The sequence below is a fragment of the Peromyscus eremicus genome, chromosome 19 (genome assembly GCF_949786415.1).
Source record: "Peromyscus eremicus chromosome 19, PerEre_H2_v1, whole genome shotgun sequence".
In the NCBI taxonomy this organism is placed as follows: domain Eukaryota; kingdom Metazoa; phylum Chordata; class Mammalia; order Rodentia; family Cricetidae; genus Peromyscus; species Peromyscus eremicus.
Genome location: NC_081435.1, coordinates 51496147 through 51517572, shown reverse-complemented (window position 1 = coordinate 51517572; position 21426 = coordinate 51496147). Strand labels below are relative to the sequence as shown.

Sequence of the window (21426 nt, the reverse complement as noted above, 5' to 3'; positions counted from 1 at the left end):
GATTAAGATACATCAGGTTTGACCAGCCAAGACCCCCTGAAAGGTCTCCAATGACACCATGGCCCAGATGATCCAACATCCAGAATGGTTTGAAGGCATCTGGCTCAGACGATACAGCCTCATGGACTATTCCATAATTCTAAAATTTTCTTTGTTTCCCCATAAGATACAGCGCCCCCTTCCAGCAGGAAGTAGTAAGAGAAGCTACGCCCAAATTCCCAAATTATATGTAATTTTACTTTGTTAAGGTTAAAACCTTCCTTTTTGAAAAAAAAAAAAAGGGGGGGGGAAGTGCTGTGGGATGTATGGCAAATGTGTTGCTAATTAATCAATAAAACACTGATTGGCCATTGGCTAGGCAGGAAGTATAGGCGGGGCAAGGAGCAGAATAAAGCTGGGAAGTGGAAGGCTGAGTCAGAGAGACACTGCCAGCCGCCACCATGACAAGCTGCATGTGAAGATCCTGGTAAGCCACGAGCCATGTGGCAACGGATAGATTTATGGAAATGAATTAATTTAAACAGTAAGAACAGTTAGCAAGAAGCCTGCCACGGCCATACAGTTTGTAACCAATATAAGTCTCTGTGTTTACTTGGTCGGGTCTGAGAGGCTGTGGGACTGGCAGGTGAGAGAGATTTGTCCTGACTGTGGGCCAGGCAGGAAAACTCTAGCTACAGTGTACTTTGAATAAATACAGTTTATCTGGAGATAAAAGCCTTTCTGCCTCCAGTATACAGAAGAGGCTCATACATATGGAACTTAATGTAAGATGATTATAGATTCTTCAGATTGCCATGAAAGAACCATGCCCTTTAATCCCAAATGATTTATAAAACAGGAAATCTATGAGGTATTTAGCCAAGCAATTTTCCCTATATTTCACCAATTTTAATTAGTATATTATTGCTTAAAAAGAAAGATATCCAGAATGCCGCAACAACCCCCAAAGGTGATCTGGGCAGGCATAGAGTGAGGGCCCAACAGACACTTAGTCTAAAGCTGTCAGGCAGCTCTCAATCTCACAGCCTTCGTTCTCGGCCTCACCAAATATTTAACTAGAAAAAGCCTGATTACCTGGCTTCCCTATTTCCACAGTAGTACAAACAGCAAATCAGAAATCGGGAGAGAATCCATCAGGAGTGAAATGAAACAGCTCAATAGCAATAAAAATTCATCACAATTACTAAACAATAAAAAGACAGAGAAGGAAAAATTCTAAGAAATATAATCTGAGACACAAGAGGCACACCAATCTAAGATGTCTTTATCAAGAGGTTGTCTGTGACAAGCAAGCAGCAGCCACTCCCCAGCATGGCCTGAAATGACAGCCTCTGCATAGAGTAGGTGTTTTTCAAAAATATTTCTACCAAAAATAGACTTGTATAAATATCCTGAGCATCTATTTAGTTATTTAAAAAATTAAAAATCATACCGCTAACATGGTTATCTCTGGAAGTTCTAAACATACAAGACAAATGTAAAGAAAATAGAGAAAACAGAAAGGGAGAAAGGGAAGGGGAGTAAGGCTATGTAGTTTAAGGCCTTTGAGAACTGGGGCCAGATTCAATTAAATCATATGTGTCAAGACCTTCCTAGTCTCTCCCACTGTCTTCCCACCACAAATCCTGGCATTATCTGCCCTCTAGAGAACACACTAACATCAGGAATATTTCACCAGCTACACTTTCTATACATCTGACACATGCATCACCATCTTATCTTCATGTCTATTGTTGGTCCATTCATATGTATGGCCAGAGTGACTACTACTTTATAATTACCAGGTTAAAAGGAGGTATTACAGTATGGTTTTTTTGGAAGTCAAACCCAAAACATTTACTAAGTGTGTCTTTTGTCGAACAAAGAAATCCTATTGTTTACAAGGTTGCATAAAAGAGGAGCCTGATCCTGGCAATTTAACATAAAAGGAAGCTTAAAAAGCAGGGACTTGAAGAGAACAAAGGATTAAGCTTTCTGATAATATCAATATGTATTAAACACAAGGTGTTACACATTGTTCTATCCATATCTGAGAAGAAAACCTTACAAATTAATACTACACTGGCCAGAAGTGTATAAACTCACAGCAGACCCGCATTAGGAGAGATTTTTCATTTATATAATAAGAGTGAATTTTATGAGTCTAATGTTTCTGAAGCTGGAAGAGATGAACACTGTGAACAAGCAGAATACAATGTATGAGAAATAATTACGCTTGTGACCTAATGCCCCTTGAGGTCAAACTGTATTACAGGCCAGAAAAAATCAGGACCCATCAGCATTTACTTCAGAGAAGTCACTGACTGGAATGAAGGGCAAATGTGGGCATATTTCATAAACCAGCAGGTGCTTGACCTCATAAAAAAGTCAATTATCAAATGCTACATGTAGAATGTCACAAGTAAGAAATACATAAAAGTAGGTTCTGCAAAACATCTTTAATTCAAAATAAATCTCAGGCAACATTTATCTTTATCTACACTGTAATTTAAAAGTTTTAAAAAATAATAATAATCCCTTTTTAGTAAAATTATTAGACTTCTATAAAAATGTATTGGAACATAAAAGTGATACCCCACACATAAATGATGACTCAGAAAGGGTGTATACTATTTCCATAAGTCAGTGTTAAAGAATGTATGCTGTATTTAGCATTGGGACAGGAAACATAGTGCAACTAATATTAGCTTTCCTACAAAAAGGTTGGAAGCAAAAATTTACATATTTTTGATATCTACAAAGGATAAAACAATGACTCTTGACTGGTTCAAGACAAAACTCAAACACCTGAAGCAAGTTTCATGCCACTCAATAACTGAGGCCTTTGGGGTCCTCTGAAAAGTTGTGGCTATCAGTTAAGGCAGGCTGCTGGTGCTTTTTCTTCCCCAGTGACTGCCCGTCTACTGTCAGGCTCCCTGGGAGGTGTACACTTAAATGAATGCTGAGGCAGCAGGACAAGGAAAGAAAAAGTAGCCGAACAAGTGCAGGGACAGAAAGGGCTGAGCTGCCCATGTTCACTACTTATGTAGACCGGTCGCTGTACACAAGGTTTCCACTAACGCTCTCAAGAGCCCCAAGAAAAGCACCTGCCCTTGGCCCATCATTGCCTTTCTTGTCACACAAACCTATAAACAGCTTTTTGTTGGGCTATTATGCACCATACCTACATAAAATGCAGAGAGTATTATCAACATGGCCAATTGGCACGGTTTTATTCTCAGCCCAATCCCTTCCTGACAGTGAACTTAGAGAAAGCTGCTATCTACTTAACCTGCATCTCAAAGATAAAAGGTCATCATAGTCCAAGAAGGATATTTTGTGGATATCAGGGAAATAATTAATAAAGGTACTCTTCTGCAAAAAGTGGGCATAACTTAGGCACTTCCAACATCACTTGCACATCTTTAAATACATAGATTGGTTAAATTAGAAGACAACTGCTAGTGAGCGGTGTGCTTTCAGGATAGGCTCTTTAACATGTTCTCTATTTCAGTGACTGTGATTCTCATGCCAGAAGTAGGCTCTGTTTGTAAAACCATGCTTTAAAACTTGCAGTGATGGTCATCTCCACAAACACCGGCGGCGATGGTGGAAGGGACTTCACTGCAAGCAGGTGGACAGCAGGTGTGGGCTGTCCACCAGCTGGCTCCATAACCTTTTGATCCCCTAGGACAGAAAATCTGTTCAACAGCCCTATGTGGTCATTCCTCATTTGTGAAACTCTTTCTTCTCCTTTAATACTTTCAGAAGCCCTATTCCTTTAGCTTCCCCTTTATTAAAACAGAAAGCTCTCAATAAAAGAAAGTAAAACTAATTCTACACTCAGCATTACAGTTCCAGAATTGATTAACATATTGAATCAAAAGTTGATAATGTGTGATGTTTTACTTATGTTTAGTAGAATGTACGGCTGTTTATCCTTACACACACACACACACACACACACACACACACACACACACACACACACAATTACAATAGGGAATAAAATTAAATTTTAGATAATCCAGCATTCACATAACTTTTTAAGACCTCAAAAATAGTATTCTTAAGTAAAAAAGATTTAATTACAAAAAGAGAAAAATTTAAATTTAATGAAGAGCAAACTACTTTATTTTTAAACAATAACAAGAAATACCAGAGAGTCCTTTCCTAACAGTGATTTTTCTGCTTCACTTTGTGCTTCAGTTAAACATAACATGACTGGGAAAGACACCATTTTATAGTAGTACTAGGCAAGCCAAATGTCTAGTCTATTTATTCTTACACATTGGCCTCAGTTAAGATCTAAAGATGCTGGAGTAAGCCAGATAGTATAAACAGAGGGTAAGAAAAATGAGTTTTGGAGTCTAGCAGTCACTTAAGTGACTGAAGGGCCTTCAGAAAAATTTCCAGTCGCCTTAGCCTCATTACCTCATGTGAAAGAAAACAAAATACAGGGTATGACAACAACAGCATCTATTTTACCAGGTTATCAAAATGCTTAAATTAAGAAGCAGAGACCTTGCAAATACTTAGCAAAAGTCTGATACAAAGAAAGTTCCCACATAATGGTGGTCATTATCACTCTGTTTATATTATCCTCTCTGGACCCACTAACAGACACCTCACAACACATGCATTTCTAGCATTGCTTTGGGGAATACCAGCGGCTACATTATGCTTTTAATCTGGAGCTAAGCCATTCTATTCTTTCTAGGAGCAAAATAAAATAGCATCAGATATAACTGATCATGCCCTCTCTTTTTCCAAACTGTCAAGAGTCTAACTGTGTACTAATTGTTGATGTTGTTCTTAATCTTTACATGCAATCACATATCAGGGTTGGGAACTTTCTTCATTCTACCTGCCCACATTTATGTCTGGTTTCCACTTCCCTTTTTTGACAGCCTGATTTCACGCTAAATAAAGATGTCTTGAAAACATTTCTGATTGTTTTTATATTTTTTATAATGCAATTTTCTTCTTAAAAGAATCTACTGACAGGCGGTGGTGGCGCACGCCTTTAATCCCAGCACTTGGGAGGCAGAGCCAGGTGGATCTCTGTGAGTTCAAGGCCAGCCTGGTCTACAGAGCGAGATCCAGGAAAGGCACAAAGCTACACTAAGAAACCCTGTCTCGAAAAACAAACAAAAAAAAAAAAAAAAAAGAGAAGAAGAATCTGCAGTGACTTACTATTATGTAGTTTCACCTTCAACCTACTCTGGAGTACCTCACTTATAGTTTGTCCTCAGCTGTGAAGTTTTTTTTAATTACTTATGTGTGTGTATATACAAATAAAAATTATTTATATATATTTACTTATTTATAACGTATTCAAACTATATACGTATGGGGTGTCTCTATGCTGAGGGCAGAGGACAACATGAGGTGTCTTAATAGAGCTTCACATTTTTTTCACACAAGCTTTTTCTCTAAACATGGAGCTCACTGACTAAAGGCTCCTCCTGTCTCTGCTTCTCCAGGGCAACAATTACAGTAGCACACCAGGTCCTCATGCTTGCGTGGAAAGCACTTTACCAACCCAGCCATGTCCCCAGACCCTTGAGGAGGTTTTCCTCAGCAAAGTTTGTGACACAGATAACCACCAGAATAGACTTTCTAAAGTCAACGCTCACATCAGGAACAGAGAGCATGTTTCGGAGTACTTACTCACATATTCCAAAGGTGGAGGGTTTTTCTTTTTTTCTTAACTGTTTGAAGATTTTGGAAACTTACTTTTAAACTGTTTGTCTTACTTTTTGTTGTTATGTATTTTTATACTATTTTGCGGTGCTAGGGACTGAAATAGGAGAGCACTCTACCACTAAACTACAGTCCCTAGCTTGAAAATTTTTATTTAAAAATTGTCAAAAGAATTTTAAGTCTGCTATCCTTAAAAGTCCACATTTGTTAGAGGTCCTAAGTTATTTTTTCTTTGGGGAAGTAAAGTTTATTATCGTATGGCTTCAAGGATGCCAGTCAGTCATGGCAAGGAGGGCATGGTGGAGCTGAGCAGGTTACAGCACAGCAGAGAGGAAGCAGAAAAAAAAATCTGAAACTCTGCAGAGTCCCTAGATTTGGGGGTTTGTTTGTGTTGCTTGCTTGTTTTTGTTGTTGCTGTTGTTGTTTTTAAATTAGTATCTTTTTGTTTAAAATGTTTTACAAATTCACTCAGGAAATATCTAGGTACTCAAGTATAAAAGTTGAATAAGAATTGTTATCCCCTGATGTGTTAGTCCCGTGAATATGTGACCACCCTTGTCTCAAGTATTTGTTCACTTAACAAATCAATAGTGCTTACTGGGAGCTAGGTACCAGTCTGTACACTTAACAAGGTCAGCTCACTCCACACCCATTACAATTCTACAAAGTCTCCTGTCATCTGGATTTTTAACTGCAAAGATTGAGGCTAATACAGCTTTAGGAAATGCCCCAGGTCACACGCCTAATTAAACATCACAGGTCAGCACAGGCTGATCTGGCAACCAAGTCAGCTCTCACAGGTAACAATGTTTAAGAATCTTCCTTTTGCTTCGCTTCGTGAACAGTGCATGTATGGCTAGAGTAACATGTGGGATAGGTATGACGGGGGTAAGTACTCTCTACACAAATGACTGACAGTGGAGAAAGACTGTTTAAAATCCAGGTCAAATTTCACAGTAAAATGTTTTTTAAAAGTTTAATCAAGACTTTATGTTAAAAACTGAAAGTAACATGTAACTAACATAAATCAAATTTTAATTTTAATCATTCACATTTTTAGAAAACAAATACTTTAATAAACTGAGGACAAACATTTTTATCAAAGATAAAAATTATGCTAACTAATACAACCTTTTTCCAATGCACACTTAACCTAACAGCCTGAGTACAGAAATTGTATTTTCAACAAAGTTCCCCAAAAATGCAATAATTTTCCCAATTTGTTCAAATCAGAGCTATTTGAAAGACTCATCAGCCACAACTCTTGCTAATTCTCTCTTTTCCCATTGTACACACGTGAAATGTACATTGTACACACTAGATCTCTGTTTTTCAAGTACTCACATAATGTTAACCTAAAAAAGGTCTCTGCACTTCATAACACAAGATCAATAAGGACCAAGTGGAAACCACAGGCCAACAAAACCAGAGGCAGAAGGAAAAGCTAGGGTTAAATAGGGTAGGGACTGCTTTTATTATTGGGAATTAGTTTCATAAAGAATCAAATCGTGTCGGGGTGGTGGCACACACCTTTAATCCCAGCACTTGGGAGGCAAAGGCAGGTGGATCTCTGAGTTCGAGGCCAGCCTGGGCTACAGAGTGAATTCCAGGACAGGCTTCAAAAGCTACACAAAGAAGCCCTGTCTCAAAAAAAAAAAAAAAAAAAGTCAAGTCATTAGTGGATATTTTGGCATTTGTTATATCTTGTTCCTTTTAACTGGCATACTCTAAACTACCAAGATTCAAATAAGAAAGACCAGGATTCAAGGATCCTTCTTCTCACATCTGCTCACATCACAAAGCATGAACACTTCTGGGCCTGGCACTCTTTCCCCAGATGCTCCAGAGGTTTTCAGAAAAGCATGACAACACTTACGTGATATGACATGGTCCATATATTGAGGTAAATAAGGAGCCCAGGTATCAATAGTTTCTTTTCGTCCTGCCTGCTCAATTCTTCTCAGCTCGGCCAGAAGCAGGGCCTGGGCAGCCTCTCTCACCTAACAGAATCACAGGAGCAAACGAGAAAACAAAGAAGGCGTGTCAGTCAGTAAAGCGATGCCCACAAACCACACAACTTATAAAATTAGGAAACACAGAAAGCGTATTTATTTACATGAGAAAAACTATAAATCAGATAAGGAATTAAGTAGCTAGAATGATAGCATCTTACACATGATTCAAGACGCTTTCATTCAAAAATATTTTTAAACTAATGGAGAGATATTTAATCAGCTTTATGTTTAAAATGATTTTCTAAAGGATTCTTCTACCCTAATACAGCATCTTCAATTATTAAATTTCCATGTAACTATTATTGTTTTTAAAAAAATCAATGTTAGGAGGAGTAAATTGTTTTCCCTGATACCCAAAAGAAACTTAACCTTTTCTAGTAAATTCTTTACCTACTACAATTTTGCTTGGAGCTAAGGGAAGAGGGTAAGGGTGGGCAAACACGTTAAAGCCATTCACTGAATAATAATGTGTGAGTCAACAGGCCAGAGTGATGACAGAGGTCTCCAAAAAATTGTTTCTTGATTTGAAATTTACATTTCACCAAGCCTTTTTAATATTTGTTATCTACTTTATCACATCAACATTGCCTCAAGCATTGATCTTTTATATAATCCAATAGGTATAAATCCACTTGATTCACATATACCTAGACACAAACAAAATGGGTAAATAGATTCCTGTGTAACCTCTTTCAGTTCTATAGAGGGAGACATTTTTCAAAATCATATCAATTTTTCTTTCAATTGGCTATGCATTTTTTTTATTTTGCAGTTTAATTTCAGTTTTGTTTAACAGAAATACTACAGGCCTAAGCCCAAAGAAGCTACTCTATTTTTAATCAAAGTACCAATCAATTTATTCAATTTATTAACTATAACTTAAGGGATAACTCAGCTTCACCTAAAGAAGAGTTTGAATAAAACATTCTTTATAAGTATATTGTCTTTTAAAGTGAATTAAAAGGTTATTCAATGAAAACTTGAGTATACTTCAGTTCTGTTGGGAGCTGAGTAAACAGAGACCAGAACAGGCAAATATCTAAAAGTACTATGATGCTTCAGTCAACAACAGGCCAGATATACAGAGGTCCTGTCAAGTTACTTCTCAGTGACATCATGGCCATTGAGTATACATACATACAATCTATGATGTTCATGCAGCAAAACTGCCTAGTAACATGTGTGTTCTCATGAGAATTACATTATTGTCTCTACTTTATAAATGGTCTCCACATAGAATAAGCAAAGTATCCAGGGTCACAAAGTTAGTAACTGCTGTCACCAACACATAATTAAGTTCCTTTTTAATTCCAAAGACTGTCTTGTTTTACTACAACACAGGACCTTCCATTGGTCTCTGACTACTCACTTGGAATTTGATGGAAGGGATTACTGAATATGCAATCATGGGGGAGGTGGTTATATGTCTTTGTCATATGGGTGCATTATTGCGACAGAAACCAATACTTAAGAAATAACTCTACAAAGTATGTGGAACTTTTAATGAAATACTCAATGAATTTTTAAAAGTAAATAAATAAACAAGCTAGAACATTTACTGTTTACTACAGAAACAAAGGAGAAAAAAACATGGAAATCTTGAATCCATATTTTCCATAATGGAATGAGTAAGTGATAAGGACAAATGAGATAAACATTATATATGTTTATTGGAGTATTTTTATCTTCTTTATGACCTCAGCATTACCTCCAAGCATCGATCTTGCCATCGTCGAGCCAGCATCTCCAGAAGAGGAGGCCTGAATTTATCCAGGCCCAGCAGGTCAGGCAGCATAACACAGTGCATGGCCGCTAACTGGCTCCATCCTATCAAAAGGTGACATACAGATGACTTTAGACATCGTGGTATTCTCCAGGAAATATAAAGTTTTTATTTATGTATATTTATGAAATTATGTTATAAATCATTTTACTTTAATATTATTATTATGTATCAAAACATCATGAAATGTATTTCATCCCTCAGTCATGCATTTGTGACCTATAAGAACTGTGAAGATTTTAAAACCAATAAAAACAATTTTCCATACAAAGTTTTGCCAAATTTTCAAAGAAAACGTATTTCTAGAAAGATTTTTCTAAAATGAACATGTTAGAAGATGGAAAAGGATAGAAATAAACACATGTGAGAGCTATCTATACATGTGACCTTGATGCCATGTAGAAGGGCATTCACACAGGTATCCATCATAGGTCCAGTCACTGAAGGCATTGTTCTGGGTGCTGCCAACAGACCAGCCAACAAGGTTGCCTTCCCTTCTCTGTCAGGGGCTTTAAAAACATAGTTACTGAGCCCTCTCTTACTAAAGGAATCAGAAACCGTCACAATCGAAGCTAAAATAGCAAAACGTCAGTTTTTAAAGGAAAAGTGAATGAAGACATTCTACACAATTAAAAACTTGACAATTTAAAATTTACAGTCTTAAACATCACTGATTCCAACTTAAAGAAAATTAAATTATTTTTTCCAAATTTCTGATTCTTGATATGAAATTTAATTATTTGAGAAAGACATGTTATCTACCACTGTACTAGTATACAGATTTTATGAGTTATTTCACAACTATGCAAAACTGTATATATAGTGAGTTATCTATGAGGTCATTATTAGCTCATAGTATTTTGCCATTTTTTCCAAAGGATAACATCTAAAGACAAATAATCAAGAATGGGTGAAAAATCATTCTCTATCATTTATAATATATTATCTGTGAGCACAAAAATTTAACAATTCTGTGCTTTGAAAAAATTAAAACTGTATTCTTCTAAATTAATAATGAAACCCTATGATAAAATATAATCTCTGAAATTGTTAAAAAGAGAGAGATGAGTCACCTACTTAAAGATTCATCCATTCAGTAAAGAAATTCTTATCAACTGATAACAAATATGTAATTGCATTAATTTAGGTAATGGACATACATTTCATATTGAAATTTATAGCACATGGATATCTATATATATATTTATATATGTAGATACATATATATCACTAATGAATAATTTCTTAGTATTTTTTAATGTTTCATAGATACATCTTAATGAACTACTTACAAGTTAGCTTTAACACATGAGGATTCTTACAAACGCCTTACAGCATATTTTAAATTAACGACTATTTTTTAAAATGGCTCAACAAATATTATTCTAATTCTTCTGATTCAGCCTTCACATTCAAACTTTAGCATAGTCCTCTGACAGGGAAACCAGACAAACAGTGATATTGCCATTTCGGGTTCCATTCTTTCTTCCCTGGGAAGCACTACTTGTAACAGGGCTCTGTGCTTCTCAAGTAATCTAACATTCCCTTCGGTTGAATGGCCTTGCAATATTAGCTTTGGTGAAGAGTCAGAATCATTTTCAGTGATACTTTAGATTTTTGTAAAGTTCCTCCTTTTTATTTTACACAAACTAAAAGGTCAAGACCATACTGGAGAGAGTGAATAAAACATAGAACTCACGAGCCCATTACATTCCAGGTTTAAATAATGCTAAGAGAGGACAGAACAGCAAATCTTTGCATATTCCATTAGCAATTTCAGAGCTCTGAGATTATTTTCCATCTGTGTGACTACACAACAAGAAGGATCTGCTAGCCCAACTTAACCCAAAGTCTTAAATTACAGATTTCTGTGCCTCTGCCTGAAGCAGAAACAGTACAAGAATAGGAGAATTCTTAACGGCTTATGTAATCAACCTGAAGACTTTCAGAGAGAATGTAAATTAACAGACTCACTCATCTTTTGCTAGAACATATGGTTGCATAAGATAGCACATTGTGTCTCTCACACACTAATTGTACATATAAAATAAGTTCTCATTAATGCCACAAATCAAATGGCAAAAACCACTATGACAAACAGTCTACCTTTTAACCAAGACTTCACAACCAAGCTTAGCATCCCTGCCTTCCTATGACTGTGGAGGTGATTGCAGACATGGTTTACTCTCGGCAGGAGGAACATCACATTCTTACATTTGCCACCTGGCATTGAGTTTAGCAAATAAAGTTACAAAATGGGAACCTCAGAACTCATACAAAATAAAGCAGATGGAGGTATAAATCAGATTTTAAAAAAAAAGAGTAAGTTTATCAGGCCAAAGCAGAGACAGAAAGGAAGTTGATACAAAGTGAGAGAGAATACCTTCATTTACTAAAAAACAGGTATGTAAAGTGGTAGAAGCAGAGTCAGAGCCAGAGTGATCAGCATCAGAACGAGCAGAAACCACAGGTGCAGCGGCTTGCAGAGAAAAACAGGAGAAATAAAGAGGAAAGAATTGAGGTACAGCAGTTTCTGAAAGAAAGCTCAGTATTAGTGAAGATGAAAACAAATTAGCAAAATATAGTGAACATACAACTAAAAATGAAGTTTTAATTGGAAGGGAGTGCTCATTAGAAAGTACCACAGAGATGGGGCATCATTTTGAACAGTGATCTCAATGTAGTTCAACTTCCTCTTAAAGCCAACATCTTTTTTATATTATAAATCCACAATAAAACAAATCTTATAAAAACATAACCACAAAACAAAAAAAACTACATTAAAAATTATCAGAAATTTAATTCAGCCTTTAAAATACATGACAGAGAAAACTTTTATGAGGCCTTCATATTGTAGATGGTATTTTTTGAACAGTTTATTTTATAATATTATGTGTAAACTATTTTGAAATACCACAAAAGAATACCCAATGGCATTTTGATTCTCTACACTTACCTAAGAACTCAATTTCAAATATACCAACTTGTAGAAAACATACACAGTATGTTACGTTGAACTCTTCTTGGAAGAATTTTAATACAGTTTCATTCCCTTTAAAAATATATGCACTAAAACTAAAATCATGAACTTCATAATTCTTATACAATGAATGAACCAATCCCCCTCCCCCAACCCAAGAAAGTTGTACTCCTAGGAAAATGTTACAGCTTAAATTATCATATGAAAAAGCCAAAGGACCTTATGGCACACACATTCTACAACTAGAGGTCAATGTTAAGATTTAGAGGTCATCATTTGACACTTCCTTCCTATGAAAAAATTACCATATGTCATGCACAAGCATCTTCAAATTAATCCCTCTCCTTTCTTTTGTAGCTGAGCAGCAATGGGTCTGGGCTCTGAGCACAGCAGCCATTGTCTGCCGGATGATATGTTTGCTTTGCACGCAGTGAAGCTCTTTTGTTATGATGGGACAGCTGCAGGAAAACAACAACTTTTTATAATTTTCACACGAATGTCCCTCAGGCACGTGGGCGGTGACCAGTAAACCAAAAGAAGTCCGTGAACAGTAGGGGAATGGAAACCAGCTCCATACTGCCCCCACCCGTGGAACTTTTATGTGGGAAACTGCAATGCTCTTTTATCATGACAGACCTGGGTTTTGTTTATCATAAACTTATGGCTATTTTGTGTTATATTTATTATTTAATTACATGTCATAATATCTAAAATTTCCACTATAATCTTTAAAAGAATACCAATTAGTTAATATCCTCCACTGAATAATTTTAAAATTTAAAATTTCTCTTCACTAGTTTAGTACAAAATTCAGTTAAAATGACCTAGATAACATTTACCTCACCATGCAAAAAGCTTATAAGCACTGGCAGCAAAGGGGGATCCCCCTGTGGCTGAACTTCATGCCACCAAAAATGCTGAGCAGCCTGCTCTAGGGGACCCCAACAGTAGAAACAGTAGTACTAACCATGCTTAGAGGAAACAGTAGTACTACATGTGCTTAGAGGAAACAGTAGTACTAAACGTGCTTAGAGGAAACAGTAGTACTAACCATGCTTAGAGGAAACAGTAGTACTACATGTGCTTAGAGGAAACAGTCGTACTGAACGTGCTTAGAGGAAACTGATTATGTATATAATGCATCTGGCTGCACTCCCGCCCGGCTAATCCTCCCTCACTACAAGTCTCTTCTCACGTTCTCTGAAAAATCTGTGTTAATTGTTTGATTTCACCCTAATTCCATAGGTACACTAGGATGAGAGGATGAAAAGTCATATTTGCTCGTCTTCTTAAAGCAGAAAAGTTGCAGTGCCACCTATGATTTTATTACGCATGGAAAGAGACCTCCGTTCTGTTATTTTGCCACGGAGGATCCTTTAAGAAAGAACTAGTGTAGCTCACAGCCTTATCAATGGCTTACCATCCCATGGAAAATTTGATCATTATAACAAACTTGTAATAATATGAGCCCGTAAATATGTGCTCCAGCTTTTCTTTAAATAGCATAAACATGTGTTTTCAACATTATAATGTCTATGCTTTCTGTCTGAACAGACCTTGTTTAGTTTTCATCTGAGGCATATCCTAAACTCCGTCTATCCTTTACTCCTATTGTGATATGAGTAACATGTATGTGACAAAGATTAACATTTTGGATGACAAAGGCATTTCATCTTCACCTATTGGTCCAAATCTCAAAAGTCTTCTAGTTTATAAGCACAAAAAATCCTTACATTTTTCACAGGGGAAAAAAGAACATCGAAAAATAAAGAAAAATAAAGGCAATGCTTAAGGAAGTAAAGTTTTTCAAAGCTTAACACTGGAACGATACAACTATTTAATGATGAATAACCTTAACTAAAATATTAATGGTAATCATAATCCTGGGAAGAAGGAAGAATACGGAAAAGAGAGAGGAGGAGGGGAGAAGGAAGAAGAGGAGTGGAGTAGGAAAGAGGGAAAAGGAGCAAATAAAGACACTTCAGAAGCAGGACCTCCGGTAGCACCAGCCGCCACAGACCTACCCTGAAGACAATCGGAACCAGGTCTGGCATTATTTTCCTTCTTACACTCTTCCTTTATGTCTGTGCTTTTCCATGTCTTGTATAAATGGACATCCTATTCATCTTTCAAATCAACACAGTATTCAAGATAAATCATTAATTTGGACTTATCTCTTCCTAAGATCTAACTGAAGTACAAAACTAAATACTATACCTAGGAGTGGTGGTATGTGCCTGTAATTCCAGCACTTAGGAGATAGGGGTAGAAGCGTCAGTAGTTCAAAGTCATCCTTGACTATACAGCAACTTTAAAGAAGCCTAACTGATATAAGACTATGTCTCAAAAAATCAGAAACAAAACAAAGTAAAAATAAAATCAAATAATGTAACATCCCATCAGACTAGCTAGACTACATGTCCAGTGCCCCATGCAAATGTCACAATTAACAGAATAACTTTGTTATGAATGTGATAAAAATGTGAAAACAAAAACTCTAAATTGTCTTTCTAATGTCTTTTGTCATGAAAATTCACACTTAATGTGTCCTAGTTCAGAAAAGATAATAGAGAGCTGTACTATTAATCTATTATGAACGTGTGTACATTAACCATGAAGGCACTATTACAATATGGATTCCTAAACATTTTCCTGCTGGATTCAAATATAAACTCTAGTCAATCAGTGATTTTCAACAGACCAAGTCCACTGTCCCCTCTCACATGACATGTAGCATGTCCAGAAATACTGAACTACAGTTCCCAACTCTGCCCCTACCTGCTAAGTAGCTATCATCTTGAAACATCCACTTACCATCACCAGACTGATTCTCTCTTCATATTCTCAATAGACCCCAGTTTTCTAGGCTCTCTGTCATTTTGTTGTTCTTTGATCTTCTAATTTGATTATACATATATTTCAATTATTTCATGAGAATAAGTACACAAAAAAACTAACTTTTCAAGACTATAAATGCTTGAAAATATTAGCAACCTAACTTTGTATTTGACTGATAGTTTGGAACTGTGAGCAAAAACCCCTTAAAGAGGCTGTGTCTGTTCTGGTGTGCTTGTTTTTATTTTAATCTGATTTTGTTTATTATAATAATAAATTGTTATTATTATTGTTGTTGTTGTTGTTGTTTAGATGTCTGTCTGCTTTCTAATGAGAGAGAGAAAGAAAGGGTATAGGTTTGGGTGGGTGGGAAAGTGGGGAGATCTAAGAGAATCTGGGAGAAGGGAAACCACTGTAAGAAGAATATATTGTATGAGAAAAATTATTTTCAACAAAAATAAGTTAATTTAATTTTAAAAAATGAAGCTCATTAGAATTGTAGTATGGCGACGAGACTGGAACATGGCAAGTCAGAGGCTAGTTGCCTTATCGTGGCCTGCATCTAGCCCTCAAGACTGCAGACACCTTGACCATTTCTTTGCCTGAACTAATACCTGTGAATAACAAACAGAAACCTATTAGAATCTACTAACTCGCCGGGCGGTGGTGGCGCACGCCTTTAATCCCAGCACTTGGAAGGCAGAGCCAGGCGGATCTCTGTGAGTTCGAGGCCAGCCTGGGCTACCAAGTGAGTTCCAGGAGAGGCACAAAGCTACACAGAGAAACCCTGTCTCGAAAAAACCAAAAAAAAAAAAAAAAAAAAAAGAATCTACTAACTCAGCAGACCACTAGCTGTCACCACACAAAAAGCTAAGAATGTCATCAGACATCATCTTGGGCCTATAGAAAAGCGTCTCTCATCTTGCTGCTACACACTCTGTTGACTTATCAATATATTTTAAACTTGCCTTGATTCACAGCTTTCTTTGTTCTGTAAAGTATGAAACTGTTTCCATGTTGGAACAAGGAATTCTGGGTAACCTAAATCATGTTCCTGGTCAGTCACCCAAAATAAACTGTCTCTTATTACCTTTAAGATGAAAGCTGTGCCCAGCACTCAGGAGGCAGAGCCAGGCGGATCTCTGTGAGTTCGAGGCCAGCCTGGGCTACCAAGTGAGTTCCAGGAAAAGGCGCAAAGCTACACAGAGAAACCCTGTCTCGAAAAACCAAAAAAAAAAAAAAAGATGAAAGCTGTGGTTTTTGAGTCAACAGAAATAAATTATGGCAGCAGCCATGATAATTTCAAATGTAGTGTGTGTTGCTGAAGTAAGCATCATTACTACGAAAACTACTTAAACAACTTTGAAGTTTTTTGTGGACTTTTAAAACATATTATTTCTGGAGATCTTGCAAGTCATGAATAAATCCCTGCCTTAAGTAACTGTAATGGTCTTGGGAATTACAGCCATAATTGTTATGATCCATTGTTTCAGGGCATGAATAAAAAGCATACAGCACAATGCATGGTAGGTTCTAAGTCAATCACCTACTCATAGTGTAATTTTGTACATCATGGTAGAGATCCCATAAACACATGAAAACCTTACCTCAGTAATATATGTATTTATAATCTAGACATGTTTACTTAGATATTGAGTAACAAACCAGGAAGCAATATATAACTGAACTGTCAAACATCATTAGGCCAAAAAAAAAAAAAATCCTCTATGAGAGAATTAAATAATTAATGGGAACTGGCTGTGCAAACATCCAGACAACAGAAAGAAGTAAGGACCTACCATTTCAGAATGAATTAGCAATTCCACAGTGATGAAATGCATAAATGGTAAGGCAGTAACATATCAAGAAGCTCATAATGCTTAAAAATTATAGTAGTGGTGCTGGAGCAATGGTTCCTGCTGCTCTTGCGGAGGAGCCCAAGTTCAGTTCCCAGCACCCACGTGGTGGCTCACAGCCAGGTCTAACTCTAGTGCTAGAGGATCTGGCACCCTCTTCTAGCCTCTGTGGGCACTAGGCATGCATATGGTGCACTGACATATATTCAGGCAAACATTTATATAAAAAAATAAATAAATTTAAAATATCCTAAAAAATAAAGTAGCATTACTTAATCTCTGAATCATCACTAACTCACATCAGAACTAGAGTAGGCTCAGATACAACGGTGATTCTGCTTGGTCTAGAACTATAGCCAGAGACTTAAAATCTTTTGTAAAATGCCCTCATTACTAACATCAAAAATAAATAAATGAGTCCTATAAGACCAAGAATTGGGGGGAAACAATTCATTACAGTGACAGATGAATGAATATGAAAAGCTGTTAAAACTTCCCATGTCATCAATGCTTATCAGGTGCTTAATATACATTCCAGATATTGAGCTAAACATATGAAAACACAGAGATCTGAGAAAGCCTAAGAGCCACAGACACTCTAACTCTGGTAGAAAAGCAAATAAACCTATTAAAGCATTATGAACTCTCTCCTCTGTATCATCTCCAATATGTATAAGCACTCCTTAAGGCAGGGACTTATTTTGTTCTTATAGTCACAGTACCTCGTTACTGAAATATTTCTCTAAAAACATAAAGAGCACATAAGGATTTATTAGTTACCAGCTCCTTTTATGAATCAGCTACAGTACCAACAAATTATGAAAAATCAGTGAGCAAGATAACAATCCATATTTTTTAAGCTTCCCCAACAAATTTGAGTAATGGGCCAATTTTTAAAATGTGGTGGTTAAGTTGGACATTGTCTTCCCTATTATTTGGTGACTCCATCTAGATTCATTTCATATATTGTATATATGTTAGGATTCCAACTGGACATCTTAAGAAACCAAGTAAAACCTCCAGTGCCAGGAATGAGCTACATCTTGTTGAGTCATTAGCAAAAAGGGTACCATGGAATCCCTAAAACATCAGAAGGTACTCTGCACAATACTGGAGGAGAAAAATAATTATCAATATCACTCAGATACAAACCCTGTAACCTACAACAGTACCTATCCACAAGACAGATTGTTGAAATAGTGGCACAAAAGTTTTGGGAGTAACCAACCACTGACTGGCTTTAAATTTGACTTCATGAGATGAATCCATACCTGACACTGTAAAAGAAGTCAAAAGCCTGAGACCAGATAGATTAGGGGGCTAGAGAAAAGTCTGATACTATTATTCTGCTAAAGGAATATAGCAATAAAATAACTCCTAATGAAATACTATTATACTCATAGATCGGTGCCTCCTTCAACGCTCTTCAAATGAGCTGCTTTTTGCAATAGATGGGAATCAATATAAACACCCACAATTGGACAGTGTGAAGAGAAGAGAGTGAGAGATTTTAGAGAATTCAGTCGTAAATGGTATGTCTTCATCAAGTCCCTCCCATCAAGGCTCAGGAATATATGTGAAAGAAAAGGAGGAAAGGTTGAAAGAACCAGAGGTAATGGATGACTCCAAGGATATAGTGTATTCCAGACACATATGAACTCACAGAGTCCATGGCAGCACATACAAGAACTACACAGGTTCAAGCCAGACAGGGTCCCAGCACTGAGAAGGGAAAGTGGACACAGGGTTCCACCCCTAACCATGAAGCTTTCTGCTCCTGATACCCACTGGCAAAGGAAAAATCAGTTTTCTCCAACTGAGTGTCACTGGGTATATTGACCACATTCAGAACAGGCCCCACGGCAAGGAGTAGTCAACAAAAAAAAGAAAAGCATTGGTATTTTGTGGCGTTTTTGTCTCATTTTGCTTTCTTTTCCCGTTTTTTAAATTTATTTATGTTTTGTTTGTTTTTGTTTTGTCGTATTGGCCTTCTGCCTCTTTGGGTTTTTTTTTGTTGTTGTTTTGTTTGTTTGTTTGTTTGTTTGTTTGTTTTTTAAGAGAGACATAGAGAGAAAGAACATAAAGTTGGATGGATAGGGAGGTGGGAAGGATCTAGGAATGGTTGTGGAAGGGAAACCTGATCAAAATATTGTGGCAAGGTCACAAGGAAGTCACACAGTTGAAGGACTTAAGGTTATAATAGTATGCTCTTTGCAAGTTTATTTTCAAATGAATTTGAAATGAGTTGAATTTATATCATCTACACTAAGAAATGAAAGCAGTCCTTGTTGAGTAATCTCAGGAAACATTTATATGAATCAAATAATAGTTTATCACTGTCTTTCCAGGATCTGAAGAAGAAATCTAGGCTTGAAGTGGAGAAATGGATGGATCTGAGAATCCCTTAAAATTTTGTGTTTGGAATTAACATGTTATTTTTTTAATCTTCATTTATTTTTACTTAAAATTTTTCTTTCATACATATAAGACAAAGTCAACCCTATAATTGGCCTGTTTTATCAACTTGACAGACTCCTAAGTCAAGACACAGAGAATCTAAACTCAGTGAGTAGGGAACACAAAACTGGAGTCTTGGGAAAAGAGGACAGAACTTAAAGGTTGAAGAAGAGAGAAAAGAGATACCAGGACTTGTAACATGAATTGCTAAATGGTCTTATTAATTAAAAAAAAAATCCAGAGCCAGATATTAGGGTGAAAGCTGAAAGATCATAGAAATAGAACAAGCCACAGCCAACTTCACCTCTCCAACTCCTCAACCGATCCTGTTCCTACGAATCCTCAGACTGAAAGCCTCTGAGTCTGCACCCCTGAGGGGCATTCTCCACCCAGCCATGTCACTTCCTGGGATTAAAGGTGTACGTGTTTTCCAAGAAAAGGCATGAGATCTCAAGTGCTGGGATTAAAGGCATGTGCCACCACTGCCTAACTCTGTTGTGGCCTTGAACTCACAGAGATCCAGACAGATCTCTGCCTCCCAAGTGATAGGATTAAGGTGTGTGCCACCACTGTCTGGCCTCTATGTCTAATCTAGTAGTTGGCTCTGTCTTCTGATCCCCCTGATAAGTTTATTACGATACACAATATATTGGAGTACACAATATTTCACCACAGGGCTGAAGTTGTGCAGAAGGTTCTCCTCAGGTTCTAGCAGAGTACCAGTCAGAACACTTCAAGAAACCAGCGAGGAAGGGAGAATGAACCATCATAAAGCCTAGAAACAAGTTGGTGGTGCCTTTCTCCACCAGCCTATTGGGAATCCTCAAAAATCATGGAGCATTTAATAGCGTTCTAAGGAAGATCTTGCCTCAGTAATAGGGAATAATTTACCTTATTTAGAGCACTGCTCAAAAATCTACCTGTTCAAACTGCTTTCACAGAATTCCATCTTAAAAGAAAGCTCAAGAAGGTTTGTAAGGATGCAAAATACCCAGTATTCTGTCTGACAAAATTTTAAGCATCTGCCATGTTAATCAAGCATGAACATTCGCAGAGGAAGGAAAGTACGGTCCCTAATAAGAATAATTAAAAACAAACAAGCAAATACATGACAATAACTAGATAATCCTACACATTCAAAGTGAGATAGTTAGGAAAGATACAAAAATCATCACCCAGGCCAAAAATACATTGAGATAGGATTAAAGAAAGTTCAGAACCTGATGAAAAAAAGACTAATTAAGCTGAAACTACTATAGTAGAAACTAAATCAAATCTGGGAAGGGGTGGCACAAAAGTAGTCTGGTGAGAGAGTTCATTGGTTATAGGCAGGTGCAGCCAAGCTAAATACCTGAGATTTCCAGTAGTTTGTCCTCTGACTTCCACATTTCATGGAAAAACACACAGACACACAAATAAATATTTAAATAAATAAAATTTTAAAAATTTAAGGCACCATTGACAAATGAGACCATTTTAAGCATAAATTTACATATAATGAGACCACTGAGAAAAAATATTTGAAGCACTATGTAAAATAATTCCAAATTCCACTAAAAATTATGAAATAAGAAACAGACTCAGCTGGGCGGTGGTGGCGCACGCCTTTAATCCCAGCACTCGGGAGGCAGAGCCAGGCAGATCTCTGTGAGTTCGAGGCCAGCCTGGGCTACTAAGTGAGTCCCAGGAAAGGCGCAAAGCTACACAGCGAAACCCTGTCTCGAAAAACCAAAAAAAAAAAAAAAAAAAAAGAAAAAAAGAAACAGACTCAAAGATACCTGGTAATCCAAAAGACAGCAAAAGAAAAAAATGCCC

At 36.8% G+C, this 21426-nt stretch overlaps 1 protein-coding gene across 1 annotated transcript in view; it reads right to left on the bottom strand.

The window, feature by feature from the left end:
• The window catches only part of Wdr7 (WD repeat domain 7), a 290638-nt gene that overhangs the window by 181259 nt on the left and 87953 nt on the right, over positions 1-21426 (bottom strand). Inside the window, exons 17-18 of the mRNA XM_059246685.1 lie at positions 9409-9527; positions 7562-7685 (exon numbers count right to left, since the gene is read on the bottom strand). Of these exons, the coding sequence (XP_059102668.1) occupies positions 7562-7685; positions 9409-9527 (243 nt within the window). The remainder of the gene's footprint in view (positions 1-7561; positions 7686-9408; positions 9528-21426) is intronic.